Raw genomic sequence first — 26,471 nt, 5'->3', positions numbered from 1 at the left:
TGCAAAAGATAGATCATCCACCCACCCACATATTGCCCACTACAGTGATGAGAGAGATCAATTTTCTAATGATTTGTGATTTTTTTTTCTTCTTTTCAATTCAATTTTGCAGAAAACTACAAACCAAGAGTTTCAACGACAAAAACAACCGATGTGATTCATTCTAATCTCCTTTCAATTCCTCTTCATTCACCAACAAATTCTCTCACGAAACCAGCATCCAGCAAGGTTGATGCTTCTCTTATCAACAACACACGAACGACAAGTCCAGGTGATTTATTGTTTTTTTTTATTCACTTTTTCTTTGAGGTTTTTTGTGATTTTTTTTTGGTTGAGCATGGGTGGATTTTGAAATGCCGTTTTTTGCATTAAATTGAGATTTTTTGAAATGAATTTTCAATTTTTTTATTTCCGTGAGAATGATAAAATTTCTGGGTCTGTATTCTCTAAGAGTGAAAAACTCTCGTGATATACTCCCTAAGGCTTTTTGCAGGGAAAAAGTGAGGAAAACTTCACGAGAGCTTGATTCTCTAAAAATTCTCTAGAAAAATAATGCATCCGTGATAAACTCCCGTAAGATTTTCCCTTATTCACCTTTCTTTTAAAGCGCTAAAGCCTTCAGGAGTTTATCACGGCAGTTTTTCACTATTAGAGAATTCATTCCCTGGTAATAAAAAAAGAGTTTGGGAAAATATAAAATATTCATGATGATTTGTTTTGGGTTCTTCTTAATAAACGAAAAGAAGCTTAAAATTTGGCTTATTGCGACGTTTCGAGGACTTGGTTTTCCCTCTTCTTCAGGCACAAAATGTTGCTCCACGGCCAAGAATATTCCTTTACGTAATTAGTGATTTTTTAACGATATTTTCCCGGTGTATTTTAGGTCTGATGAAGAGGGAAAGCTGACCCTTTAAAACGTCGCAAATTGATGAATCTTTTAAAATAATTTACGCTTTCTTTCGAGCATAAAATTTTCTTTCAATTCTCAGCATAAAATTTTCCTAAAAATTAAATAGTTTATCAATAGAAAAAATCTTTCTATAAATTATTAATTTCAATTTGAAGGAAAGGAAAGAATCTGTTACATTATTACTTCATTCAGAGTTATTAAGTAATTTTAATTGCAGTACATAGAGCAAAAAAAATATGTTACAGCAAAATAGTAAAAACTATTTACTTCCTCATATCGCGAAGCCCCAATTTTTGCAATTTAAAACCTCATTCAGGTGCATGAAAATGATGGAATTTTGTAGTCAAAAAGATAATTTCATGATGTGGTAGCAAATTGGCCAGCAGAGTGCATTGTTTGTAAATAAAAAAAATTGATTTTCATGATTACAGTGAAAACAACACCAATCGCAATACGAAAATCACTACCGACATCCGACAGAGCGCCCATCTTGCAGGAGAAACCGAAGAGTGTGCAACAAGAACCACTTCGATTAGTCAGTGGTACACGAAAATTACGTGATCACGAGCTCTCGTACTTTGGTGTAAACACCCAGCGTGCTTCCACATCAGTCTCAACTAACAATGAAACTAAGAAGGGAACTAATACGGCAAAGACTGAGACGGTGGTGAGCAAGTGGAAGTGGGACGAGAAGACGGATGTGCAGCGTCAGAAGCACAATGAGCGCCACCAGAGGGAACCAATTTACGAAAATCTCAAATATCACACGAATCAAACGAGCGTCATTCAACGACATCCCAATTACGATCGCGATCAAGATATTCTTGACGAACTCAATAGAGCAGCTGATGAGATCTTGAGTGTGAGTTTTGTGACCTTTTCTTTCTGCTTGACCTTGTCTCTAAGGAGAGATTTATTTTTAGAGATCACCTGAAGATCACAGCTCAATGAATTAATGCAAAATTAATTTTATTTCCCTCTTCTAGTCGGTTTCAAAGAATCACGAAGCTGATGAAAGTAAATCTCGACGGAGAATCCAGTCAAAGCCACTGGAAACGATTACAGAAGTACGAACATCCACACCGATTAAGTTGGTTCAGTCGCGTGGGGTTCAGGTATCGCGTGGGAGTAGCGAAAGTATCCGACGAAGTGGCGTAGCCCGTTCATCCTGCCGCGTCTCTTCGGCATCATCCTCCGAGAGTATCCCACGACAGATCCCGTCATCGAGTGTGCGGGCATCTACGCACAGTTCCAGCTCCAAGAGTCGCCACAGCAGCAGGAGCCACGATGATGCATCATCAACGCGATCAAGCAAACGTCGCGTGACGAGCATTACTGAGTGCCGGCGCCTTCATCGTACCAGCAGTAGGGACAATGTCCCATCGCAAGCAAGTTCCTCTGAGGATGTCAATGAACCCAGACGTCCGAGACGACTGAAAGTCAAGGAGAAGCCTGAAAGGTACTCAAAATAAATTTTAATATTAACCCTTTCGCGTTCTTTGGATCATACGTAGGCACAAACGTGAAACATTCTATTTTCCCAAATTTTTATGAATTTAATTGTTATTCTACGTTGGAAATGCAAGAAAATCGCACAGAAGAGGCCAAAGGAGACATTTTTAAGTCGTGAAATGGTTAATTCTTCTTTAATTTTCACAAAAAACTTTAAGAGAGATTTAAAAAAATATATTTTCTCAATTCATTACAGTTCGGTGCCTGTTGAAAGCAAGCGATCTTCTGGCTCCTCCAAGCATTCTTCATCCCGACGTCACCTCAAGACGGATGCTGTGCCCTCCAGATCAAGCAGAAGTGAGATTTCTTTTTTTCTTATCAAAGAATTATTTTAAAAAATCAAAAAAGGACGTTAAACCCTAAAAGAAATCTTTCCTTTCTCCTCCCCAAAAAGGCACTTCAGACCAACATCAGAAAATCCGTGTTAAATCTGGCATTGTTACCACAACGTATGTATTGCAATCTGGTGTGGTTCCGCCACCGCGACACAAAAGGCGTCGGAAGGTGGCCCGGCGCAATTCGTCGTTACTTTTGAAAAAACGAGAAATGAAAAATTCTTCCAGAATTGGCAGGAATTGTATTTGTTCGTAGTGGCACGGGGATAGATTTTTTTTGTTGTAGATGAAATTGAGAGACTTTCAAACCAAAATTATTTCTTTAAGAAAAAAAGCAAAAGAAAAGAAATTCTTTGAAGCGAGATTCACACGATCAGCAGATTTTAGGTAGATTTTCATGCAATTTTGTCTCATAAAATAGAACTTCTTTTGCATGTTGCAATCATTATTAGTTTAATCATGGACTTATGGGTTTCTCTGTACATTATGCAATTCAACATTCATTGGCATTTTATTTAGATCATTTATTTTCAAAAATTCTTTATTGAATTCTCTGTATGTTCTAACTATTTAACTCTTTTAAAAAATATTTGTTAAAAAAATCATTCATTTTTCATTGGAAAATTCATTTTCTCTTCATTCTTCATGAAGTTCTGGAAAAAAAATTCTTCAATAAGGGGGTTAAATAGTTGAAAATAAAGGCGTTTTATTAATTAGGAAAAAAGAATTTAACAAAATTAATATTAGTTTTCTGGTATCTCGCTGTCTTTTAAAATTTACAATTCTCAACTAAAAGTTATTGAATGATCAAATTTTTCATTTCTCGGTAGAAAATAACCGAATAATGTTTTTTTTTCGTAGATAAGTAGAACAAATTAATCTTTTAAAATTATTTTATTTTATAAAACTTTAAGAAAATGTGGGGAGAGATCAATTGAATATTCTTCTCTTTACATTTTATTTCAGATCACCAAGAAATGGTAACTGGCTTCTGAGGGAGAGCCGAATAGAGTGAGATAGTGGAGGCGATCCTTAAAGGAAAAAGGAACTTATTAAAAAAAGAAAACGAGAAGATTATAAAGAGAGAGAAAAACGTCCGAAAATGTGATTTATCTCATTGAATTTGTTCAGAAAAGAAAATCAATCAATTAATTTTATTTACGCAGCTGTAGTTAACTTTAATATGCAATTAACAGTTTACTTTTGCCACTCTAATTTTCTCATTTTTTTTCCTTTTTATAATGCAAACTCAGATGATTTTTTTTGTATATTTTATTCATTTTTATTGCCTTTTGTGTTTTTTTTTATTATTTTGTGCATTTCAACGTGGAATTCCTAATTGATCATTAAACCACTTTTAATAGCAAATCATTGACTTTTGAAGGTGGTCTCTGCAATAAAATCCTCAAGGTTGGTCAATTGTGCTTCAACGGATTGCCTGGAGGTTCCACCGAAGGATGAGTACTGTTCAACGCTATTCTCAAAGTTCCAAATCTTCGCCACGTCTTCACCAAAGGCTGGATTAATTTTCTTGAACACAGCCAGAGGGACGTCTTTTAGGGGAATATTTTCTTTTTCAGCATAAGCCACAACTTCCCCCGAAGCATGATGAGCTACACGGAAGGGAATGCCTTTGCGGACTAAGTAATAGGCAACATCCGTGGCTAGAGTTTCATAGCTAAGAGCTGCTTGACATTGCTCTTCATTGACATCAAGGGTTGCAAGAACTCCTTGAGTTACTTTGAGGGCCAGAAAGAGGTTGTCGAAGGTGGAGAACATGGATGTTTTATCACTCTGCAAATCCTTGTTGTAGGTCGAAGGAAGACCCTTGAGGGTCATCATAAAACCCGCGTGATTCCCAAAGATTTGTCCGGAAATTCCGCGGATTAGTTCGAGACTGTCGGGATTGCGTTTCTGTGGCATTAAACTACTTCCGGTTGAGAATTCCTCAGAGATGCTAACAAAGCCAAATTCACGAGTTGAGTAGATGATGAGGTCTTCAGCTAAACGGCTAAGATGAACAGCACACATTGAGGAGACAAATGTGAATTCCGCTGCGTGGAATAAAATTTTAATTTTATTAATAAAATCCCGATTTTAATAAAAAGAAATTCAAGAAAAGCTCACTAATAAAATCTCTGTCACCAACGGCAGTCATACTGTTGGGAATAACGGAAGAGAAGGAGAGATTCCTGGCTAGGGCGTGCCGATCAACCCCCAGGGGGTTTCCTGCAATTGCTCCACTTCCAAGGGGCAAGGTGTCAACCCTCTTCAGCACATCCTGAAAGCGCTCTAAATCATTCTTCAGCATAAATCCATAGCTAAGAAGCCAATGGCTGAATCGAACAGCCTGAGCACGCTGAAGATGCGTATATCCTGGCATTAGAACATCAATCTTCTCCCTTGATCGCTGCAGGATTGTCCTTAAAACCTCAACAAGGATACACTGTAGCTCCTGGATTGCTTTCTTCAGCCACAGTCTCATGTCTGTGACCACCTGATCATTTCTGCTGCGCCCTGTATGGAGTTTCCCACCAATTTCCCCAATCAATTCCGTCAGTCGTCTCTCATTCACCGTGTGGACATCTTCATCACTCTCCTGGAAGGTGATCTTGCCCGTTTTCCACTCCTCAAGAACTTGCTGGAGCCCCTTTAGAGTCTTCTCAAGCTCCCCCTTCGTGTAGATTCCACGGTCGAAGAGAGCTTTCGCATAAGCACAACTACCCTCAATGTCCTCCGCAAATAACCGACGATCCACATCCAAGGATTTATTGAGCTTCACCAATTCCTCGTTGGTTGCTTTGCAGAATCTCCCACCCCATAATTTCTTCTCGTCACATGCCATTGTTAGAGGCGTTTTGGGTACAACTGAAAAGCCCCGCAAAGATCATTCCCAGACTCCAAAATAATTCTTATCAAACCAAATAAGAAGTCATGGGGGAGCTGGGGTTATCAGCTAATGGAAAAATAAATATTTTACGAGAGAATTTGCCTAAATTGAGGCAGGAGAGATTAATTAATTTTGTTGGAAAAAATGGGAGGAAAACTTTAAATTTTACTAACAACCAGGCGTCTCCATCTTCCTATATATCAAAGAAAATTGCAACGAAAAGATTAACGAGGTTTTCTTATAATGAAAAGGACACATTTATTAAAACTAACTTCCAATAAAATCGATATTATTCACAGGATTTTGCTGCTGTTGCACGTAGATCAGAAACATTTTATAAAGTGAATTTAGATAGTGGTAAATGGACAACAATCTCTTTTTTTTTTCTCACGGATGGTTGTAGTTTTTTCAATCAACCCCCTTTCTGGGAGAGCTTCCTCGAGGTCGCTGTGAGCCCAGCTTTCGCTTCAATTGACGCTAGGACTGTTGGGCTGGTAGATAAAGTCCTGCGCATCAGGATCCTTCTTGGGCTTCTCGGAATTGTTGAGCTGAATGTAGGGTGGATTGTAGTGATTAATGGGTTTGTTGTAGATACCCAGACTCTGTTGCAGCTGCCACTGCCTAAGGGCTCTCTGGGTCTTTGTTCGTCGAATAGTCTTGGCCAGCATGAATGCACAGATGACTCCCAAAATCTAATAGTTTTAAATGAAATTAATTAATTTTTGATCATAAAAAATTCCAAGAAGTTTTAAATTCCCTTAAAAGGGACACAAACCTGCACGAAGGCAACAGTTGTAGCTCCTGTGGCAATCAACATGGCACTCTGTGAGATGACAAAGTTCATTTGGTTGAAGCACCCATCCGTGAACCACACGCACTCGGTGTCGTGATCACCGGGATAGTGAATTTCGCAACATGACTCAGGTAGAACGATCTCCTTGGAGGCGTCCGTGGAATTCACTGGACCGAGAATTCCCTCCCAATCTTCACGGCCGTGCACGCCACAGCACTCCAGGACGCTCTGCATGAAATCCACGGCCTCCCGGACGTACAAGTTCTCATCGTATTTCTGCAGTGATTGGAACATGGTGCGCTGCAGCATATTAGCCACCTGCCCTTGAAGGACGAATGCCGAGATGGCCGCAGAAACTTCCAGAACGAAAATTATGGCCAAGAGAACACCATACTGGGAAGGAGAAAAATATATAAATTAGTTTTTTTTATTGGGTTTGAGAGGATCCAGGGGATGATCTTTGGGAATTTTTGGTATGCTTACAATATTGATCATCATGGTGCTTTCTTTGACTGCTCCAACGCAGCCAAAGATGGCCACAGCCAGGAGGATGAATCCAATGGCCACCAAGAGCGTTGGTGGGGACATGAAGTGATCATCAACGAAGGCATCGAATTCACTGAAGATCGTTTTGATGGTCAATCCAACGGTGATCAGGAGCACCGATGTGAGCTGCAAGGAAAATCATTTTTAATGTTTTTTTTTTATTAAATTCATTTGATATGATTTTTCTAGAAAATTTCCAAGAAAATTGATTAAATATCGGAGAGAAAATTCAGAATCTTATCTTTGTAAAGATCTTGAGGACTTTTGAAGAAGTTTGAATTTTTTTCCTGGTTTTGTTTTGAATAAACGAGGGGTTTGTATAGATAGGATTAGTTAGAAAGCCTAGATTCTTCTACGAACATCAGCTATAAGGATCAACCGGCCAAAGCTTTCGACACAGAAGTGCATGAAAGCGTCGAGAGCTTAAATTAACCCAGATATTTATGTCCAGGAATTTCTTAAATTTTTTGTAAAGTCTAACTTAATAATTATCTAGAAAAAACAATTCTCAACCGAAATTCTTGAAATTCGTATTAGAAGGTCTAAAACTTCTCTACGTTATTCGAATCCATTTGATTTATATCTATATAATAAAGAAAGGTCTGTTTGTTGGTAATCTTCCGTCGTGTTCGGCTATACAAATCTACACCGTTTGTCCGATCGTGATGAAATTTGGTACAGAGGCTCCTTATATCAGGCGGTTTCGAGTGGCCATATCCATTTCCCCCCCAAAGCCCCCCTTCAGGTAGCCCCCATATAACTCTCATGCAGTTTTTGCGAATTTTTGAATTTCGCGCCTGAAATGTTGTATGAAAATGATTTCTTCTCTTTGCAAAATTTTTCCTTTTGGGTTCGATGAGAGCTCTCCATCTATCTATATAATAAAGAAATCTATATAATAAAGAAAGGTCTGTTTGTTGGTAATCTTCCGTCGTGTTCGGCTATACAAATCTACACCGTTTGACCGATCGCGATGAAATTTGGCACAGAGGCTCCTTATAACAGGCGGTTTCGAGTGGCCGTATCCATTTTCCCCCCAAAACCCCCTTCAGGTAGCCCCCATATAACTCTCATGCATTTTTTGCGAATTTTTGAATTTGGCGCAGGAAATATTGTATGAAAATGATTTCTTCTCTTTGCAATTTTTTTGGGGTTGATGAGTAACCCCAATCTACGTATAAATCATCACAGTTTTTTTTCTCTCTAAAATTTGCGCGAAGCGCAAAACCCCCCGCGAAGCGGGGCGAGGAAAATTGGAGCGAAGCGACAATTTACCTCGTTAAAATATATTTTTAATCATTTTTTTAGAAATAAATGTTAATAAAGAATATATTCTGAGTGTAAAATGGTAAAATGTAGGTTAAATTCTTAAAGATTATAATCTTAATTGATCTACTGATCATTGATAGGCGCTCCCAGAAGGATTAAGATTTAATTTGAAGTCAGGAAATTAATATAGGAATGCTCAAAAATTCGTAAAATCTTCTTTATTTGTTTTTTTTATTACAAGATTAGAATAACTTTTTAGGATTCTTATTTAAATTTCTCTTGATCTTTTAGGCAATTTCATTGGACCTTATTCTTCTCTACAAAAATTAAAAGATAATCTTTAGATGAAAAAGGAAAATTCCATGAAAGCTCAACGGTTCATTTTACAGAATAATTTCAGAACGAGAAACTTTCTTTCGAGAACTTACGACGCATTTCACTTAAGAAAGCTTTTCCTGCAGTAATTAAATTTCACCATAACGTCTTATCAGTTTCTTCCGTTTCTTTATAATTAAAAAAAATATCTTCTGAGAATTATATTTTATTGCATTTTCCAAGACAATGTTAAGCGGAATTTCACAAAAATACTCAAGTCAATCTTTTGAGTCATTATCTATACTTGAAAAATAATATTTCTACTATTTCTATTAGCCAGTAAAATTGGCGTGATGGTCGTGATCTTCATGGAAATGAATAAAACGCGGAAAACTTTTCTAAAAATAACTCAAAGTGAAAAAGAATGAAAAATATTTCATTCAATCAGAGATGTGAAAAGCCTAAAGTTTCTGGGACTTTCCGACATTTTGCCATTTATTATTCCCCCGAAAAATGCGTGCTTATCAGAAAGCTTGTTATCAGGTGTTGGAAACTTATGTGATAAGAAATTATCGATGAGTTGGAGAGTCCATTTTGCTCGCAAGTAAAATGCTCATTTTCTCAACAACTCTCAACTTATTATTTTCAATGATTTTAAAAGGATATTCAGGTGTTGAAATTGCCTGCAAGTGTATCGATTATTTCTCCTTGGTGGCATTCATGACCCAACAAATGAGTCAAGGTTAAGACGTGGATGGAATTTTTTTTCATTCAACACTTGAATACATATTTCAATAAATATACTTACGACGAACATAAAGTTGATAACGAAGAGCATGTACTTGATGCAGCGCATCCCGACGTTGAGATTATTTGAATTTGCGGTCATTTTGACTGCTTTATCACGCACAAATGATTTTCCCTCGCAAAAAAGTTTTTTTTTTCTTCTTTTAGCTCGCGTGCACAACCAACTCCAACACTGTTATCGTTGCTTTGTCTCTTCACTGAAACTAATTCGGTGCACCCACAGACGAGCTCACCGAGGTACCTGCGAATGGTAAAAGCTCCCTCTTATCATTATCTTATCTCGAGAGCTGATACTTCGTCCTCTGTTGCGGGTGTTCTTCTACGGAGAAATAGACGGTTGAGACTGCGGCTCTCACACCACATGAACGACCAAAGTTGTCCACGTAAGCTCAGAGCAAAAATATACTCCGTGTGCGCAGGTGTTGAAGCATACCTACTACACCTGAATTCAATATAATGGTGGTGGCTCCGAATCACGCCTCTGATATCGCGAGGAAAAATTGTGTTACCCATTGTTGTGTTGGCGGATAAAAGAAAATTGATGTTTGAGCTTTTACGCACAACAATGGATTTCGCCATTTCACCACGAAATTAATTTTATTTCTCACCCCAGATTTGCTTCCTAAAATCATTCTTTATTTTTTGAAAGAAATTTTTTAAACGAAAAAAATACTTCCTTGGCTGAAAAGGGGTAAAAACTTCACATTTTTCAAACATTTTTTTTAAATTTAGAATCATTGATTTTTTTCTCGGAGTGTATTTCTGGATTTTCCCCTATTTGATGAAATTTCATTATAATCAAACGCCCTTGGTGTATGTTATCTGAATAAATAATTCCTAGGTCAATCAGCAGGTACATTAGCAACTATTTGAAAACATCAATACACACGACTTTATTCATAAAATCTTGCTGCGGTGTGTATGGTATAGTTTACAATGTGATATTAATTTTTTGAGAAATTATTCAGCGAATTGAGCGGGTTTAATTAAGGATGAAGATTAATCAAGATGTTCCAGACACATTTTTTTGGACACATTTTTTATGGTCAGATGGAGCCAAGAATAAGCTTAATTTTAATCAAGAAGTTTTAAATTTATGAAGCATAAAAGCGAAAATTTACTTGCTCCCCAAATCTTCAAGAATAATAAATTTATTCATCTTGCTCACTCGTATAAATCGTTTAGGTTGATCGTTATTTTATTCATGCTTAACGATATGGAAATTAAATGTTATGGTCTAAGTCTTTAAAGACTAATGCGTCTTAGAGAATCATTTTTTTAAATAAGCTCACAGAGATCTAAAAGAATTTTTTTTAAACGTAAGAAGTTTTTCAAAAAAATTCTAGAAATTAAAAACTAAGTCCGCCCTTTAATTTTATAAGCTAGGCTAAAATTTTCTAGGTTTAGTTTTTTTAAGTCAGACTTAAGTTTTTTTAAGGACAAGTTTTTATGATTTAAAAGTTAGGTCTGGATGAATTGAAGCTAAATGCTTTTTACTAGGTCCATTAAAAAAAAAACCTAGACATACAGAGCTTAGAAATAACTTAGGTCTAATTTAAAAAAAAAAACATAGCTCTAGCTTAAAAAAAATAGGCCTGTCTTAATAAACTTCAGCCTGACTTTAAAAACTGAATAAGCTTGACTTATTAGTTAATTTAATTTCACTAAAAATTCTTTAATAAATTTCTTTTCTCTTATCAGATAATCTTCGAGTTCTTCAAGCTTCCTTATCGATACCTATAGTTTATGATTCACTTCTTAGAAATTTTCAAACCACCGTTCAAAAAGACGTTTTGGGGAAAAACACGACAACTTGAATCACTTTTATAATCCATTTTATTATCTCTGTCACATTTTTTTTTTAATTTCACAAATAATTTTACAAAAAAAATATATTTGTCTAGCCAATCCCTTTTATATGTAGGTATACACGATGAATCTCTTGGGCGAAAAATTCTTTAAATCAATGAAATGTTCGATGGAGCAAGAAAATGTAATAAAATTTCATTTGGATGTTTTTTTTTTATCTTTTAACAGCCTGATTTTGCTGTGCTGAATAAATTAAGAATAAAGAGGAAAATACAGTATTTTTGGGAGAACAAAAACCACCTTCTTCAGGTCCTCAGAAATTAGAGGGGGTTTGGGTGGAATTTGTCTTAGAAAGAAACAACCTCATTTGGTTTAGCTGCTAACTCAGAAGCCTGCATGGCCTCCCTGCTTATTCTTTATCTGTCTCGCTAGGTAGCAAGCGAAGAAGATCCCGATGAATTGGATGATGCAAATGGCAATTCCGGCAGCTCCCAAACTTACAGCGTGTGCCTGGATGAAGGAGCCAAACTCCTCGACGCAACCTGTCCTATTGGTGGCTAGTGGTTGATCACACTCAAAAGGTCCCATCAATCCCACGGGGATCTCGCAGCAGGACATGGGGGTCTGATTCTTTGTATTCTCCGCCAGAGCAATCCAATCAGTGGAGTTGTAGGCGCCACAGCAGTAGTACTGTGAAGAGAATTTCAATATTTTGGGATTAATTGAGCAATAAAAAATAATTTTAAAACATTTTTCTGCATACATTTCTCTGAATTGAATCCCAAAGAGCTGTGGTGTGTGTTGCGGCCTCATCTTGAGTCACAAAGCCCACCATACTGTCTCGGAGACTCCTGTCGATCAGTGTCTTTGTTTCATTCCTCAGGACGTAGCCACTGATTCCTGCAGCCAGCTCCAGGATGAAGACCAAAACCAGGAGAATAGAGAAGGTCAGGACCATGCAGTAGTTTTCCCTGATTGCTCCCTGAAATATTATTTTAAATTAATTAAATAATTTCTCTCTAAATGCAAAATTCATTGACAAAAATCGTGTTGCGCAAAATTCTGTCTCAAATTCACAAAGAAAATTCAATTAAATATCGTAAAATAAATCCTTTGAATCAGACGAAATAAAATTCATTTCAACGAAACAATAAACGTCTATAAATTAATAATAATATTTCTTTTCTGGAGCATGTTATCAAACATTATCTATCATTGATAGGAGACTTGGGAGCTTTCTTTTCCAAGAAGAAAAACAAAGCCTTTTGAAAGTCTTTTGCTGCAAACAATCCGTCGTACAGCGCACAACTTACGTAGCATCCAAAGAAGGCAATGATAAAGATGATAACGCCAATAGCGATGAGAAAAGCTGGAATTGCGAAGAATCTATCAGCCAGGAGGTGTTCATACCCAAAGAAGACTCCTTGAACGGCAAGACCGATAGAAAGGAGAATTATACCGGTGATCTAGAATTTAGAAAAAAAAGCATAAAAATTCATTCAGGCTTGTACAAAAAAATCCCCAATAATTATTTTTTTCTTCTCCCCTCTCTTATCGCGCATTTCACTTTACTTTTATCTTATCAACGTGCTCGCTTGCTTTCAGCCCAAAGCGCGAGGACAAAAGGCACCTTTTGCAAGACCTTTCGTGATGATCTAAATAAATTACTAAACACCCCGTGTGTGTGATAGAGAATTAATACTCCTCTGATTCACATCGCGGGGCAAATAGATAAGAACAAAATAAAATCAGCTCTCATCGTCTTTTTTCACGAGGGAAATGTATCAGAGAACATGATGATTAATTAGCAAGTCGAGGGTGAAAAATACAAATTCAATGCAATGCAATCCTCGACTTTTGCAGTCCATTTATGACGAGTGGGTGGGAAAAGCCTTGACTTTCCACCAACTATTGATGCTCCCTCTTTCTGCACGGTATGAGTCAATAGAAACAAATACTACAAAAAAAACTTACCACAAAGAGAAAATTAAATATGAAGAGGAGGTATTTAATAACGTTGTCGCCACCAGATAAGAGAGTCATCTTGGCTGTTTTTGTGCGCTCTTCCTCCCAAATTCACGAAAATTCTGTTTGCTGGAAAAAAGAAATAGAATGTGTGGCTAAGTATGGTTTAATATTCACAAAGAGGGGGTTTATCAATGCGCGATAAACCAAAAGAAGTTTCTCTTATCATCAAAAGAAATCTGAACAGCAAAGGCGATACAGGAATATGATAAGAATATACTGCAATGATGCCTTAGAAGTGTTCCATCAACGGAATTCCAATGAATTTTTAATGCAAAAATGACCAAGTGCACTTGACATTGAAGAAATAAAATCAATCAAGTGGCAAATTGAAGGAATTTCTTCAATAAGAATTCTTTTCTTTGCTTGATGGACTCTTTTATATCAAAATAACTACCCACCTATTTAATATTTCTAATGATTTGTTTGAATTAAAAAGGAAAGAATATGGGAATAATACAAATATTTATTTAATTTCCTGCATTTTCTATAATTTTTTTCTTCAATTTTCCCGATTAATATTATTTTATTTGTAGAACCTTATATATATTCTTACGAAGCCTGAAGATAACGAGAGAATCATCGAAATGTCATTCAATAGCGATCCTTTCTTTATCCTTTTATTTTACTTTATTAGAAATTTTCAAATTCGCTTTTTCTGCGAAGAACTTAAGGCACAACTGAAAATTAATTTCTTTTTTCAAAGGAATTAAAACTTTGGGTTAACTTCTATGTTTATAATATTTTATTAAAACCTCAATTTAATCTAATTCATCTCTAATTTAATGGCTAATCTATTTTTTTTATTTATGAGCTAGTCTTTCAGAACCCTCAAAATGTATTTTTTATTCTTCATTTTGTTTTATTAAATTTTAATTAATTAGTTTTGCAAAAAAAAAACTAAAACTACGGCATTCTTTAAGAAATTGATAAACCCCCTCAACTCTGGGATCACCGTAAATTTTATTACTTTTGCTTTATCTTCACTGTTTTTTTTTTAATTTATGTAACCAACTAAATATCATGAATTTTGACCAACAATTTAAACTACAAATTCTTCAAATTCTTGTCTATAAAATTTCCTCCAATATTCATGAGATTTTTTTGCACGACAAAATAATCTCGGTGAAATCAATTGAGAGCATCTGCGGGGGATTTTATTTGTGATCAAAATGTAAATAATATTGTAATATAAAAATTCTATTCTACGTCACCCACGGAGTTCATAAGTTCAATTAAATCAAGTTTGAATCAATCACTTGATAGTGGATTAATGAACTTTATCAATTTGGGTGGCAATAGGACGCACCACATGTGCTGAATTTGTAACTGACGTGGTAACTATTATTTTATTGTAACATGTGTTTTATCGCGTACAAGCTCTAAATTCTAGCTTTACTAGAGCACTATGGATGTATTTATTAAATGTGTAAACAGTTGGATGGGAAAATTTTATTCTTGGACAAGGTTCTCTGTAGTACTTGTGATTGAGGATTTTTCCTCACACTCTCTTCTCTAAAACTCCCTCACACTGCACAAAAATTCACCAAAAAAATCACTTTTTTCACCTTTGAGCACAAAAGTAAATTCCCTGTGGCTCTCTTATCATTAATTATTGTACGTACGAACACCTGTGATAGCAAGAAAACCCACTTTTTTTACACATATCATGGGCGAAAATTTGGAATGAAAAATCCCGGAAAATTGCGCAGAGATCGCAATTTTGCCTTTTTTCCGTGAGACAAATTAGCGGATGCGATTCTCACCTGTTTTATTTGCGTATTTCACGGGATATTAACGAGTGGGGGTGGTGGTATTGTGGGTGATAATTATGATAACTGCCGACGATGTTGGCACACGTGAAGACGAATTAAGACTAAAAAATTGGAGCACCTGCGACGGTTCGCAAACTGTTGGTTTACTTTTGAATGGTTCATTTACGCGCGCAGAGTTTTTCTGCAGAGAAATTGTTAGGCTCTGAAAAAATTCTTTAGCACTTATATTTCTGCAGACATTCGACACCTAATATTTGATGGGATACGAAACATGTTTCATCCAAAAGAGCAAAACATAATCGTTTCTCCCATCAAAAAACTAGGTGCGGAATTTCTGCAAAATTCAGCAGAAACATTTTTAAATTGTGACGAAATTCTGAAGACATACTCTTAAGAAAATCTTCAGAAATTTTATTTGGCCGAGGGGGACAATTTTTCTGAATAATAATTTCCACAGTACATATTCTGCAAAAATCTTCAGTAACAAAAAACCGTTGAAATGCATTTAAATTGAAAAAAAGAAAGCCTTTTTTTTACAAATAGGTATTATTTTATTTTTAATTATAATATTAAATATCCTTTTCCTGGCTCTGCATAGAAAATTGCGATGATTTATTTTCCTTTTTAAAAAAAAATTGCTATTAATAATGCATAAAAATTTTCCGCGCTCATGCCGAACGCTCCCGAACCGCGACGACAACACCCGAACGAAAAAACAAACTGCAGACAAAATATTAACTACCGGGACGACCAACGAAACAAAGTTTTGTTGGGTCTTGTCGCGCCTGCAACACAATTTGTTAGTTTTATTTGAAATTTTCTCGAATAATTCAATTAAAGTATTCACTTGAGCTCTTCGCATCCACCATAAATCAGGTGAGTTTGTTTGTGAATTTATTGTGTGAATTTGTGAAATTATCTCCAATCAAATTGGATGAATTGTTGTGCAAGAAGGGGGCGTAGAACCGTCTGGATGGGGTATTTTTTTCTTATCAAAGAAATTCTTCTTCAACACAAAATAATCAATTCTCTTATTTTCCTCTCTTGTTCAGTGAATAAAGCGAAATTACGGGAGAAACTGAAATGATTCTGCACGCCTCAGTTGTTTTGGGCGTGCTGTAATTTTGCAGAAGTGAAGCTTTGAGAATTTCACGCAATAAACGTCCGAAGCCACCCCAAATAAAAAAAAATTTTCACGCTTTTCAACCCTTCATTAAATTTTTCTCACTACCCCAATATTGATTTTATTTATCATGTTCGACAAAACTCCTCAAGGGGGGCTAAAAGGGCAGGAAATCACGGTGACTTCCCCTAAAATCCTTCACCCCCGAAAGGTTTTGAGGGGATGATAAATAAACAACCACCCTCCAAGCTTGGATGGTAATTAATTACACCGTCTCTAATTAATTACGCGCACTTCCGAGGACGCTGTTGATGCAATTGTTGCGCTCGCACTCAAGGGGGTCCTCGACGGTGTTCTTCCGTTAATCCACCAAAGCGCCACAAAGAGTGTTGCTGACCCTTTTTTGCTCTTCTCCACCTTTGTGTTGCTTTAGCATAATAATATTCTCAAGTGCTGTGGTGTTCCCGAGAGCTATTCTTCTTTTTTTCTACTCTCGATTGTATAAAAAAGTCCCAGCACAGCAAATTGTTGTGATTCACCTCAACAATCCCATCCACAACCGCGATGGATTTCTTCTTTGCCTTCTTTGTTGCTCTGGGGCGCTCCACAGTGGAGGTGCATTTCTTTTTTTTTTATTTTTAAAATGATCTCCTCACCCGGAAAGTGATTCATCTTCAATCACCAGTCAATTGGCAAATACAGATTAAAAAGAATTTAATAGGATTGATAAGAAAGTCATTGGAAGTGATAAAAATAAACTACGAAGACTACGAATGAGGCGAATGAGGCTTATCAAAAAAAATATCACTTGTTTGCATGTTTTTGCCCACAAATAGCTGCAACAAAGTAGAATATTTTCACATTTTATTCATTAAAAAAGTGAATTTCATTTCTTTTGCAACCAGAAATGTTAAGAAATTTACTATAAAAATATAAATTGTGATTCATTTTGAAAAATTTGTGTAAAATATTGGTGTAGTTAAATGTGGATGAGTGAGGCAATGGAAAGATTTTTTGGTGTGACTAATTTTCCATATCGTTCATTCTATGTTGGGTATTTTGAAGAAATAATGACGATAATCTCACGCCGGAGAGATCTTGAATTATTTCTGCGTGTGAGTAGGAAAATCCGCGTGAAAGGTCATTCTGAGAATAATTCTTTGTGTCTTAGCACAGAAAAAGTGAAGAATTTAGAAGAAAAAATGCGTAATAGGGATAATGGGCGTAACTAATTGCAAGTGGAAAAGCTACGCGTTTGTCGAGAAATGTCTCTTGGTGTAAAAAACAATATTTCAGTAGATGGGGTTGCTTTAGAAACTATTACGAAGTTCTTTACGAATTTTTCTAAGGTTTTCGACGTTTATTTTGTTTATTTTAGTGGTTTTTAAGCTCTTTATTTCGAGTAAAAAAGCTTTGAGAGATTTAATTGAGAATAAATTGTTTCGAATGATCCTGACCTTTAAACTGATATCAATTAAACCTCTGATGCTCATAAAAAGAATTGAGATGCTGGAGAAAAGTAATTTGATATCAAAATTTCATCTCCAAAAAAAAATCTGAGGCTCTCAGAAAGCATCTTATAAAATGCTACTTAACCTAAAATTACACGTATTTATCAGAATAAATAAAATAAGATCAGGGATTGTTTTGAAGGAAAAAAAGCTCCCAAAGTATTTAATCTGTAAAAAAAAATCTTATTAGATCGATTTTCTAGATTCTAGAAGTATTCTAATGTAAAATATCCATTTAAAAAAATCCACGTAAAAATTAACGAATGTGGTAACCACAAACTTTAAATTCAAATTGCAAAAATAAGAATTTTAATAAAAAAAGAAATCAAATTTTTGCATTTACCCTTTCTAAAGTTTAATGATTTTATTTCACAAATATCAGTTATTTCCAGATAATTTTCTACATGGAAATAAATGCGTATTTCTTGTGTAAAATAAGTATTAAATTTCTCATAATCTCTGTTATATTTTTCTTATCATTTTCTGTTATTTTTCTTGCATCCTCATTAGGAAAAACCCAGCTTCTCTCTCTTCTCTCCCCTTTGTTCTCTTTTTTTTAAATACTCTTTCTGTATGTAATGTGTTGAGGAATTTATTATGCAATTTCCCTCCTTGGCTAACGAAGGGTTAAATTACAGGGATTCCCATAAATCGATATCAAAGGCTACAAAAAAATCCAGATCCTGGTTAATTAACAAGGAATAGGGATGGAAAATCAATCATTAAATTTTCCTGGAATGAGGAGACATCATTTGAAGCAATTGTGGAATTTATGGGGAGTTTATTCGTGGATAAACAAGGAAGGAAAAAAATGGAATGTCGACTATCAGTTTTGATGGCATTGCGTGCTATGGGCGAGTGAGTCTAAAGTAATGGGCTGTGTGTGGAGTAGATGTGCCACATGGGGCTAACTCGTATTGCCTCGCGAGAATATTTTTATACCATCGCGCGCACACGAGGGGTTGAAACTCCTTTAGGGGATGGTGGTGCAAGGAGTAGGAAATAAATAATTTTTGTACACAAGTCTCTACTCCTGGGCTGTTTAACGCGCGCGTAGGGAGTCTCTCCTAAATAGGGAGGGTATATACGGGGGTTGTGCTGTGCTACAGTAATCAATAATCGTCTATTGTAGCTCATACAGGTGGGAATGGTGAAAGACGCTATTCATCTCTCATTCCAAAATACGATAGCATTTAGATTGATTTGTTAACCCAAATACGGAACTTTTGCCGTCTTTTGGGTGTCTTCGTGGTAGGTGGAAAAATTTGCAATTCACCCCCAATGGTAATTTGTGGCTCTCGCGCTACGATGTAGGTCACAACCTTTCATCTTTCCTCTGTGGTTGAGCTATTTTTTTTTATTAGGGTATACCGTCATCGTTTTCTTGGTTTAGTGCGGTTTCTCTGCGAAAAAAAAATGGGGAAGAGCCTTCATTTATTCAACAGCCATCGAGCGATTAGACGAAGGGGTGGAAAATGTGCCAAGCGCTATGCGAAAACTGTTGAATTATGAATACATACATACAGGCAACATAGGTTGGGAAATGAGGGCAGAGCAAGAGAACATATCTATTTTCTTCCCTTTGCACCTGGGGACAAAGGAATTCACGAGAAGGGTGAATAGTTTTCGTGCGATTCCTTACCAGGTTAGAGGGTTAACCCTACGTTCAATAAACCTCGCGCATTAAAAATGGATTGTCCCAACTCTGCTTTAAGTTCTTAATTTATTATATTTATTTTTTCTCTCTACATTTTTTTCAGGTTGACTTTACAAAGTGAAAGAAAAACGTCTCAATTTTCTTATACAAATAAAAAGTGAAAGAAAAATCAAACGATGGCGTCGTGTGGAATAATTTGCGTCAAATACTTGATGTTCCTCTTCAATCTGCTCTTTGCTGTAAGTATATTGCTGCCTTCAGAAAATTTTTCTTATCACAAAAATACGTCTTGTGTGGAATTTAAACAGAGAAAATGTTAAACAAGTGGATATCCAAACAAGATATTCATTTATCATTTAATATATACCCCATTCATTTGAGTTTTTGACCGAAATTTCAAGTGTTTGCTCTCTTTCGGTTTTTCTTGTTAAACAAATAAAAAAAAATATTAATGTTTAATTGTCTTCTTTCAAGGACTATATTTCGATACATGATTATCACATGTAGAGCATGTTGAACCGTGTGAGCTAACAGAAATGGGCAATTGAACTGAATTGTTCTTTTAATTGTCTTCAAATATATATTAAATATTTATTAAACAAAATTTTTTGTGCAGTTTTAGCGAATGAAGTTTTAACAATTTTTCTACACTTCAAGCTTTCTTCTAACGTTTGTCATTTTTTCTAACGTTATTCTAGCATTTTTAGAACGTTAATTTTAATTTTATAGTTTATTTTTAGCCAGGAATTATTCAATTTGACTTAAAAAGTAGTTTTAAACAAAAATTTTCTCTAAAACTTTTAAGAAACCTTCTAGAACTTTTCCTTAATGTAGTTTGACTTTAAAATAGTATCAAAAAGTCAATTCTTAACCAATATTCATGAATTTTTGAGCAAGAATGTCTCAAACTTTTCTTTTAAATGAAACTAATCGATTTTTTTGTAAAATTAAATATTTTTAAGCCCTTCCAATCAATAAAGTAAAATTTATAAACATTGTGACGTTGCCAAAAAGAATATTTAGGTGTGTAAACACCTAGAAAAATGAAGTACTTAAATGTTTTTATGTAGAAAACAAAAAGAATTTCTTATTTAAAATAGAATCTTCTTCAATCGCGTAGAAATGGAAATCTCAAACTTTGAAGAATAACTTTTAAACGTTATGGGCTAAAAAGGATTAAAGACTATAGATAACTTTTAAAATATAAATGCCAAATTAATTTAAATAAATCCTCAATTTAATTTTCTCAGTTCAATTACAACACCCTGTAAACACCTCAATGAGAATTTTCTCAAAAATATTTGCTGAGTCTGTTGCAAATTTTTTCTCATTAAAAAGTAATTTCTCTTAATGTTTAAATTTTCCTTTTTGTAAATTGCTTTTACTTGAAACTCATTAAACTATATGGTATTGGAAAACTTTCCTCGCACGTACATTCTTCTGCATTTAGTAAAATTACAATAAATTATTCAATAAAAACACTGTGGAAATTTTTGCGCAAAGCATTTTCTTTTATTTGAGAGTTATCTTTGAGAGAGAGAAAATTTTGCATTTTGGGAAAATATTCTCACATGTGCTGCTGGAAGGTAGATGGGTGTGCAACAATGTTTTATTGACCTGCAAAATAGGCGAAAGAGGCAACTTCTGGGAAATATTTATTGGGCACAACACACTGCTGTTGCCTAAGTAATTTACTAAGTGATTGCATGTGGTGCTCACTGCTGGAAGTTCTTCTTAAGAGAAGTTAATTGATAAGGCCCAAGTTGTGCCTCAATTTGCATAAACAATCAACTCACTGTGTATGATGGTGGATTTTCTCTGTGTGCATCGAACTTTTCTCTATATTAATTGGGAATCATTGATGGAAGCTTACGGTATAAAGAAGGTTTTTTTTTTTGACTTCCAAGGTAGACAGACGTGTGGTGGGTAGAAGAGATGGAAAAGAATTTAGAAGGCAATCTAACAGGTGCTTTGCGCATGAGGTGAATTATACCTCCAATTTTAATCAAATCACGTGAGAGGAAACATCAAAGCGACAGAATAATTGGTGTTCGTGATTGCAATGGTGGGCGAAAGGAAATCAAAGAGCAAATGAGTTGAATGGCTAATTACTCTGTCCAGCAAATGGGTTGATAACACACAAAAGTCAATTGAAAAGATTTTTTTATTGATAAAAAAGGGCTAAAATTTATAGAAAATTTTGAATGTTTTAGCTGTGTTTCTTTCAGACACAGCTTTTGTGTACCGAGCAAAATCGAAAGTCGTCAGATCGGGCTCAAACTTGGGATGAGCACGAATTAGGGTCCCCACATTCCAAAAAACGTATGCGCCAAAAAAATTTTTTTTCCGGCCGTCCGTCCGGCCGGCCGGCCGTCCGTCCGTAGTATAACGCTAAATTGCAAGAGAACGGTGATAGATAGAGACTTGCGGTAAACGGCAAAGTTTAAAAGTCGACTGGAAGACGTCAGATTATGACGTCAAATTTTACCCCCCACCCCCGCGTCCGCCATTTTGAATAACCTCAAAATTTTGTTTTCGCTATATCTCAGCCCCTGTAATAGCTAAAAATCTGAAATTTTTATATGTTATAGGGGACATCAATACCTTTCCAACGATACCTCATTTTCGAAAATCGGTCAAGCCGTTTAGTCAATATGGCCGCCACAATTTTTCATCGAAAATCGACCATAACTCGAAAACGGCTTGACCGATTTTGATCAACCCGGGCTCAAATGAAAGATCTCAACAAACCCTACAACTCTCTGGAACATCCGAAGTTTCAAAAGTGACCGCTAGGGGGCCAAAAATCAAAAACAAAATTTTCGATTAGTTTTCGATGAATATCTCGAAAACGACGACATAAATTTTTTTCATTTTTGGATATGTTGTAGCTGACCATATTATCTAGCTTCATGCCAAAAATGAAGAAAATCTATGGATCCGTTCTCGAGATATAGCCTTCTAAAGTTAGCATGTCATATCTCGGGTTCTACAAGTCCGATCTTGATCAACTCAAGCGCAAATGAAAGGTTTCGAGAAACCTTACAAATGTCTAGAACATTGCAACTTCGAAAAATGTCCGCAAGAGGCGCTAAAATCGAAAACAAAGTTTTCGAAAATTTCGAACTCGAATTTTTCGAAAATGGCGACATAAATTTTTTTCATTTTTCGATATGTTATAGCTGACTTCAAGACCTTTCAAACAAAAAAAAATTTATGAAAATCTATGGATCCGTTCTCGAGATATAGCCTTCTAAAGATTTCTTAGGGTATGAATTTTCAACTTTTCCCGACTTTGCGCGTATTTAAATTAATTCGCGTTATAGTTTGCTCTCACAAAATTGGTACACTGAAAGAAACACAGCTCTTGTAAGCTTGGTCAGCTTACCAGTACATTTTTTTTTGTAGCTCACGGGCTTGCTGATTCTCACAGTTGGAGCCATCGTTCAATCATCCTATCATCACTACTCGAATTTTGTGGGTAAGTATCACATAAATAATAAAATAACCCAGTAAACAAATTATTGAGCCATCCAATGCTCAATCACGATTGAATCAATCAGTTTGATCAATAATTGATAAATCAATTAGGCCAGTCAATCATTGATTAATTATTGATCAAACTCAAGTCAATTCTGATTGCTCAATAATTGATCATCTACGCGGATCTTCTTTGACTCAATTTTGAGACCATTATTATTGAGTCAGTTATAACTCAATCAATTATTGACCAACTATTGAGCAAATATTGTTCTTCACTTTTTTTTATCAATCGGTTGGTCAATTTATATTCAACTATTGATCAAAGAATGTTGAGTCAATTTTAACTGAATCAATTTTGAGCATGAATTGTCCAAATATTGTTCCTCAATTTTTTTTAACAATAAGTTGTCCAATTTGTGTTCAACTGTTGCTCAATCAATATTGAGTGAATTTTACCTCAATAAATATTGATCATGGATTGATCAACTATTAAACAAATATTGTTCTTTCAAATTTTTATCAATTTATGCTCAATAATCGGTTTTGGCGTTTTTGAATAAAGACGTTTTTTGTCATAAAATATATATATATATATTTTTTTATTTAAGAAGCACTAATTTGACATTTAATGTATATCAACCTGATTGATCAATAGTTGTCCAACTATGCGGACCTTTCAGTATTGAACACAATAATTGATTTAAATTAAACAATTTCAACACTCTTTATGTATTTTTTTTTTATTTAAACAGCAGATGAATCAGTCTCAGTGGCCCCGATTCTTCTCATAATTGTCGGCTCGGTTGTCTTCATTATTGCCTTCTTCGGATGCTGCGGTGCCCTCAAGGAGAACTCATGCATGGTTCTAACATTCTCAGTTTTTCTCATTGTTATCTTCCTTCTGGAATTTGGCATTGGGATCGCGGGGTACGTGAAGCACGGGCAGCTCGAAGAGATCCTCGAGAAGGGCTTCAACTCAACACTCCACAACTACGACAAGAGCATTGATTCACAGCACGCATGGCGCCTCATTCAGAGCGAATTGTCCTGCTGCGGTGTCCAAGGTCCGCGTGATTGGGAGCAAGTTTTCCACAATAACACCCTCCCGAATTCCTGCTGCGTCCAGATGCCCGCAAATACCAACGAATGCACCATTGAGCACTCCCTACAGGATGGGTGTATGAAGAAGTTGCTGTCCCTCCTTCAAACTAATGCCCTCATCTTGGGTGGTGTTGGTATTGGAATTGCCGTCGTTCAGGTGGGTCAATCAATTATAATTTGTGCAAAAACCTGCATTCCTCCCAACTTGAAAAGCAAGTTCTTTAGAGACGAGAAAATGAGATTTATTGAAATTATCCACAACAGCTAGTTTGATGGACGGACAAGAACCGTGTCGAAAATAGTGGAGCAGTTTGGCGCATAGAAGTGGAATGTTAATTAATTTTATTTTTCTTTTAACTCTCTTTTCCAGCTTTTGGCCGTCTGTTTCGCTTGCTGCTTGTCACGAGCATTCAAACGAAACTACGAAGCTGTCTAAAACGTGGCGGTAAGATGGACAAATTACTAAAAAAAATCCTTTCATCACACCAAGGATTCATTATCCATGTAAGAATATAAAAAAAGAAAATGAAATTTTGAAATCTCAAAGTTCCGGTGTAAAAGACGTTTTTTGGAATATTTAATCTGGCGTTTCTTGCTCTTAAAAATTTAAAATTTTATCCCAAAATAAATCTCCTTTTTTTATTGGTGGGAAAAGAATGAGAGCGATAAGGAAAAATAAATTAAATGTATTAAGAAATTGGGCTACATTGAAAACTCAAAGGATATATATTTTGCAAAATGTTATATAGACACATATTTATAAACAAAAATAAACTTTATACGCAAACTTTTGAGCTATATTTAAGCTTAAAATTTTCCTTTTTATTAATTTGCATTGAAGAGCTCTTTTTGAGATTTTCCTTTTTTAAATTAGAACTGATTTCCTGAGTTTTTTTATTTTCTTTAATGTAAGTTTTTTTGTGAAATTTTGAGTGGCAATTCTTAATAATTTATTTGTGATAAGGTCAGATTTTAAGTGTATATTAGTCAATTTAATCTGCATCATAATCTGGTAATTGGGACCATTTTTGCAAAGTGGGTTGGAAGACAACATTTTTGAAGCCACAAATGGAAGAAGAAAGTCGAGGCTCTCATAGAAAGGCAAGAAAACCAAAACAGTCCATTTTTATTGAAAGAAAAAAAGAAACAATTAATTCTAGTTTTTAAGTAATAAATAAAGATTAAGTTGGGCTCTTCATTTAATGTGAAAAAAATACACAGATTATTATATTTCTAAATTAATGTATAGTTCTAGTCGATTTAAGGGTTCTATCTCTCTTTAATATTTCACAAAGAATTTAATAATTTTTCAATTTTTATTTACAAGAAAAACAGAAAAAATGTGAAATTTTTAAGTATTTTCTCAGGGTGTTTTGTAGAAACAAGAAAAAAGCATTTAAAAATAAACGAGGGAAAAATGAAAATTTTTAAATTTCTCTGAGAAAACTTTTTAGAAGTTTTTTTTACAAAATGATTTTTTAACAAGAACTTTTTAACTTCAATTTAAACTATTTAAAAATTTAAATTTCTACTGCAAATGAGATAAAAAAAGAAAAATAATCAAGCTTTTTGAAATGAAGAAAACGATATTTGATATAAACTGAGGAATATTGTGCCTCTTTTGTAAGCAAAACATTTTATAGATCTGGAGGTCAGAAGAGCAATTTATATTGGTATAATCCTCACACGATATATACATTATATACATAAATATATTAGCTTTTACGTGTAATTTATAATGATAAAAAATCCCCTCTGTAGCCTCATACAAAAAAAAACTAATTGAGGGGTTAATTAAGCAGAAAAGAAACTCATTTTAATGAAAAATAAATCTGTCCAAGCATTAATGTTCATTTTAAAGAAAAATCTCTCAGTGTATAGAAATGTTTAAAGTTTTGCACTTTAGTTGTCGAAATGTCCCAAAGAAACCCTTTGTGGTACTTTGGGATGATTCTCTCTTGCAAGAAGTTGCTGGAAAAAAGTTTTTTGAATGGAAAAATCGATGAGATATTATATTAAATTTATCATTTCATCTCAACACTCATGTTAATCGTAAAACTTTGTAATACGTGTAAAATTTTATAAGGAGCATTTTTTTGGTGTAAAAATTATGTGTAATAACTATATATCTATATAAAAATAAAATATTCCTACACACAATCACTTGGTGGAATTATTTCTGCGAGAGAATTTGACAAAATTAATACTAAACTTTTAGTAGGTAATCAGTAACGTTTATCACAGTGATTAGAATCATCTTCAAGAATCAGGAATAAGTACCAAGTAAACAAATAACTGAGCCAACAAATCTCCAATCATAATTGAGTCAATTAGATTGAACAAAAATTCGCAAAAAATTGAATAATTCAATCGATTGATCAATTGTTGTTCAAAAATTGATCAATCTCATGTCAATTCGGATTGCTTAATAATTGATCCTCCATGTGGATCCACATTGACTCAATATTGAGACTATTAATATTGAGTCAATTTTAACTCAATCATTAATTGATCATGGATTGTTCTACTATTTACCAATTATTTTTCTTCAATTTTTTTCTATCAATCAGTTAATCAATTTATACTCAATTAATAATTATGCCATATTGA

General features: G+C 34.9%; 5 protein-coding genes across 16 annotated transcripts in view; 2 read left to right on the top strand and 3 right to left on the bottom strand.

Moving 5' to 3' along the window:
• Positions 1 to 4,125, top strand: part of LOC129791303 (uncharacterized) — a 43,236-nt gene extending 39,111 nt beyond the window's left edge. For 5 of the 7 annotated variants that reach the window (XM_055829392.1, XM_055829390.1, XM_055829389.1 and 2 more), the window contains 6 exons: positions 113 to 271; positions 1,342 to 1,772; positions 1,897 to 2,369; positions 2,619 to 2,719; positions 2,817 to 2,871; positions 3,724 to 4,125. In XM_055829392.1, coding sequence (XP_055685367.1) covers positions 113 to 271; positions 1,342 to 1,772; positions 1,897 to 2,369; positions 2,619 to 2,719; positions 2,817 to 2,871; positions 3,724 to 3,772 — 1,268 coding nt within the window. In that variant the 3' untranslated portion in view covers positions 3,773 to 4,125. Of the gene's footprint in view, positions 1 to 112; positions 272 to 1,341; positions 1,773 to 1,896; positions 2,370 to 2,618; positions 2,720 to 2,816; positions 3,606 to 3,723 lie in introns of those variants that run through there. The other 2 variants (XM_055829387.1, XM_055829386.1) reach the window with 1 other exon arrangement.
• LOC129791304 (argininosuccinate lyase) lies at positions 4,015 to 5,625 on the bottom strand. The gene is made up of 2 exons (XM_055829394.1): positions 4,885 to 5,625; positions 4,015 to 4,811 (listed from the first exon to the last, which is right to left on the bottom strand). Exons 1-2 carry the CDS (start codon positions 5,600 to 5,602, stop codon positions 4,126 to 4,128), a joined length of 1,404 nt encoding a protein of 467 aa, XP_055685369.1. The 5' UTR covers positions 5,603 to 5,625; the 3' UTR covers positions 4,015 to 4,125.
• Positions 5,626 to 5,880: 255 nt separating this feature from the next.
• Positions 5,881 to 9,812, bottom strand: LOC129791301 (CD63 antigen). Its single transcript, XM_055829382.1, has 4 exons — positions 9,379 to 9,812; positions 6,924 to 7,112; positions 6,423 to 6,833; positions 5,881 to 6,339 (listed from the first exon to the last, which is right to left on the bottom strand). The coding sequence occupies exons 1-4, from the start codon at positions 9,457 to 9,459 to the stop codon at positions 6,115 to 6,117; spliced, it is 906 nt and encodes a 301-aa protein (XP_055685357.1). The 5' UTR covers positions 9,460 to 9,812; the 3' UTR covers positions 5,881 to 6,114.
• Positions 9,813 to 11,195: 1,383 nt separating this feature from the next.
• Positions 11,196 to 15,136, bottom strand: LOC129791302 (CD63 antigen). 3 transcript variants are annotated; one of them, XM_055829383.1, is made up of 5 exons: positions 14,978 to 15,136; positions 13,161 to 13,280; positions 12,500 to 12,652; positions 11,950 to 12,168; positions 11,196 to 11,876 (listed from the first exon to the last, which is right to left on the bottom strand). In XM_055829383.1, exons 2-5 carry the CDS (start codon positions 13,227 to 13,229, stop codon positions 11,571 to 11,573), a joined length of 747 nt encoding a protein of 248 aa, XP_055685358.1. In that variant the 5' UTR covers positions 13,230 to 13,280; positions 14,978 to 15,136; the 3' UTR covers positions 11,196 to 11,570. The 3 variants fall into 3 exon arrangements, with proteins under 3 accessions (XP_055685358.1, XP_055685360.1, XP_055685359.1); XM_055829385.1 differs by having other exon boundaries at positions 14,693 to 15,084; XM_055829384.1 differs by having other exon boundaries at positions 14,780 to 15,084.
• Positions 15,137 to 15,713: 577 nt separating this feature from the next.
• Positions 15,714 to 26,021, top strand: LOC129791300 (CD63 antigen-like). 4 transcript variants are annotated; one of them, XM_055829377.1, is made up of 5 exons: positions 15,714 to 15,862; positions 19,381 to 19,516; positions 22,686 to 22,758; positions 23,513 to 24,018; positions 24,232 to 26,021. In XM_055829377.1, exons 2-5 carry the CDS (start codon positions 19,454 to 19,456, stop codon positions 24,295 to 24,297), a joined length of 708 nt encoding a protein of 235 aa, XP_055685352.1. In that variant the 5' UTR covers positions 15,714 to 15,862; positions 19,381 to 19,453; the 3' UTR covers positions 24,298 to 26,021. The 4 variants fall into 4 exon arrangements, with proteins under 4 accessions (XP_055685352.1, XP_055685353.1, XP_055685355.1 ...); XM_055829378.1 differs by lacking the exon at positions 15,714 to 15,862 and adding an exon at positions 15,870 to 15,964; XM_055829380.1 differs by lacking the exon at positions 15,714 to 15,862 and adding an exon at positions 16,703 to 17,126.
• Positions 26,022 to 26,471: the final 450 nt, after the last annotated feature.

This window comes from Lutzomyia longipalpis, chromosome 2, assembly GCF_024334085.1.
Source record: "Lutzomyia longipalpis isolate SR_M1_2022 chromosome 2, ASM2433408v1".
Classification (NCBI taxonomy): Eukaryota; Metazoa; Arthropoda; class Insecta; order Diptera; family Psychodidae; genus Lutzomyia; species Lutzomyia longipalpis.
This window is presented reverse-complemented; position numbering and strand designations above follow the sequence as displayed.

Coding starts and splice junctions, on each gene's coding strand:
- LOC129791304 (XM_055829394.1), bottom strand. CDS start 5,602: ATGGCATGTGACGAGAAGAAATTATGGGGTGGGAGATTCTGCAAAGCA. Junction 4,812..4,884: donor TGGTGACAGAGATTTTATTA/GTGAGCTTTTCT, acceptor TATTCCACGCAG/CGGAATTCACATTTGTCTCC.
- LOC129791301 (XM_055829382.1), bottom strand. CDS start 9,459: ATGACCGCAAATTCAAATAATCTCAACGTCGGGATGCGCTGCATCAAG. Junction 6,834..6,923: donor GCACCATGATGATCAATATT/GTAAGCATACCA, acceptor TCTCCTTCCCAG/TATGGTGTTCTCTTGGCCAT. Junction 6,340..6,422: donor CAACTGTTGCCTTCGTGCAG/GTTTGTGTCCCT, acceptor TAAAACTATTAG/ATTTTGGGAGTCATCTGTGC.
- LOC129791302 (XM_055829383.1), bottom strand. CDS start 13,229: ATGACTCTCTTATCTGGTGGCGACAACGTTATTAAATACCTCCTCTTC. Junction 12,653..13,160: donor TATTTAATTTTCTCTTTGTG/GTAAGTTTTTTT, acceptor TCTAAATTCTAG/ATCACCGGTATAATTCTCCT. Junction 11,877..11,949: donor GGGATTCAATTCAGAGAAAT/GTATGCAGAAAA, acceptor TTCTCTTCACAG/TACTACTGCTGTGGCGCCTA.
- LOC129791300 (XM_055829377.1), top strand. CDS start 19,454: ATGGCGTCGTGTGGAATAATTTGCGTCAAATACTTGATGTTCCTCTTC. Junction 19,517..22,685: donor TCTTCAATCTGCTCTTTGCT/GTAAGTATATTG, acceptor TTTTTTTTGTAG/CTCACGGGCTTGCTGATTCT. Junction 22,759..23,512: donor TCACTACTCGAATTTTGTGG/GTAAGTATCACA, acceptor TTATTTAAACAG/CAGATGAATCAGTCTCAGTG.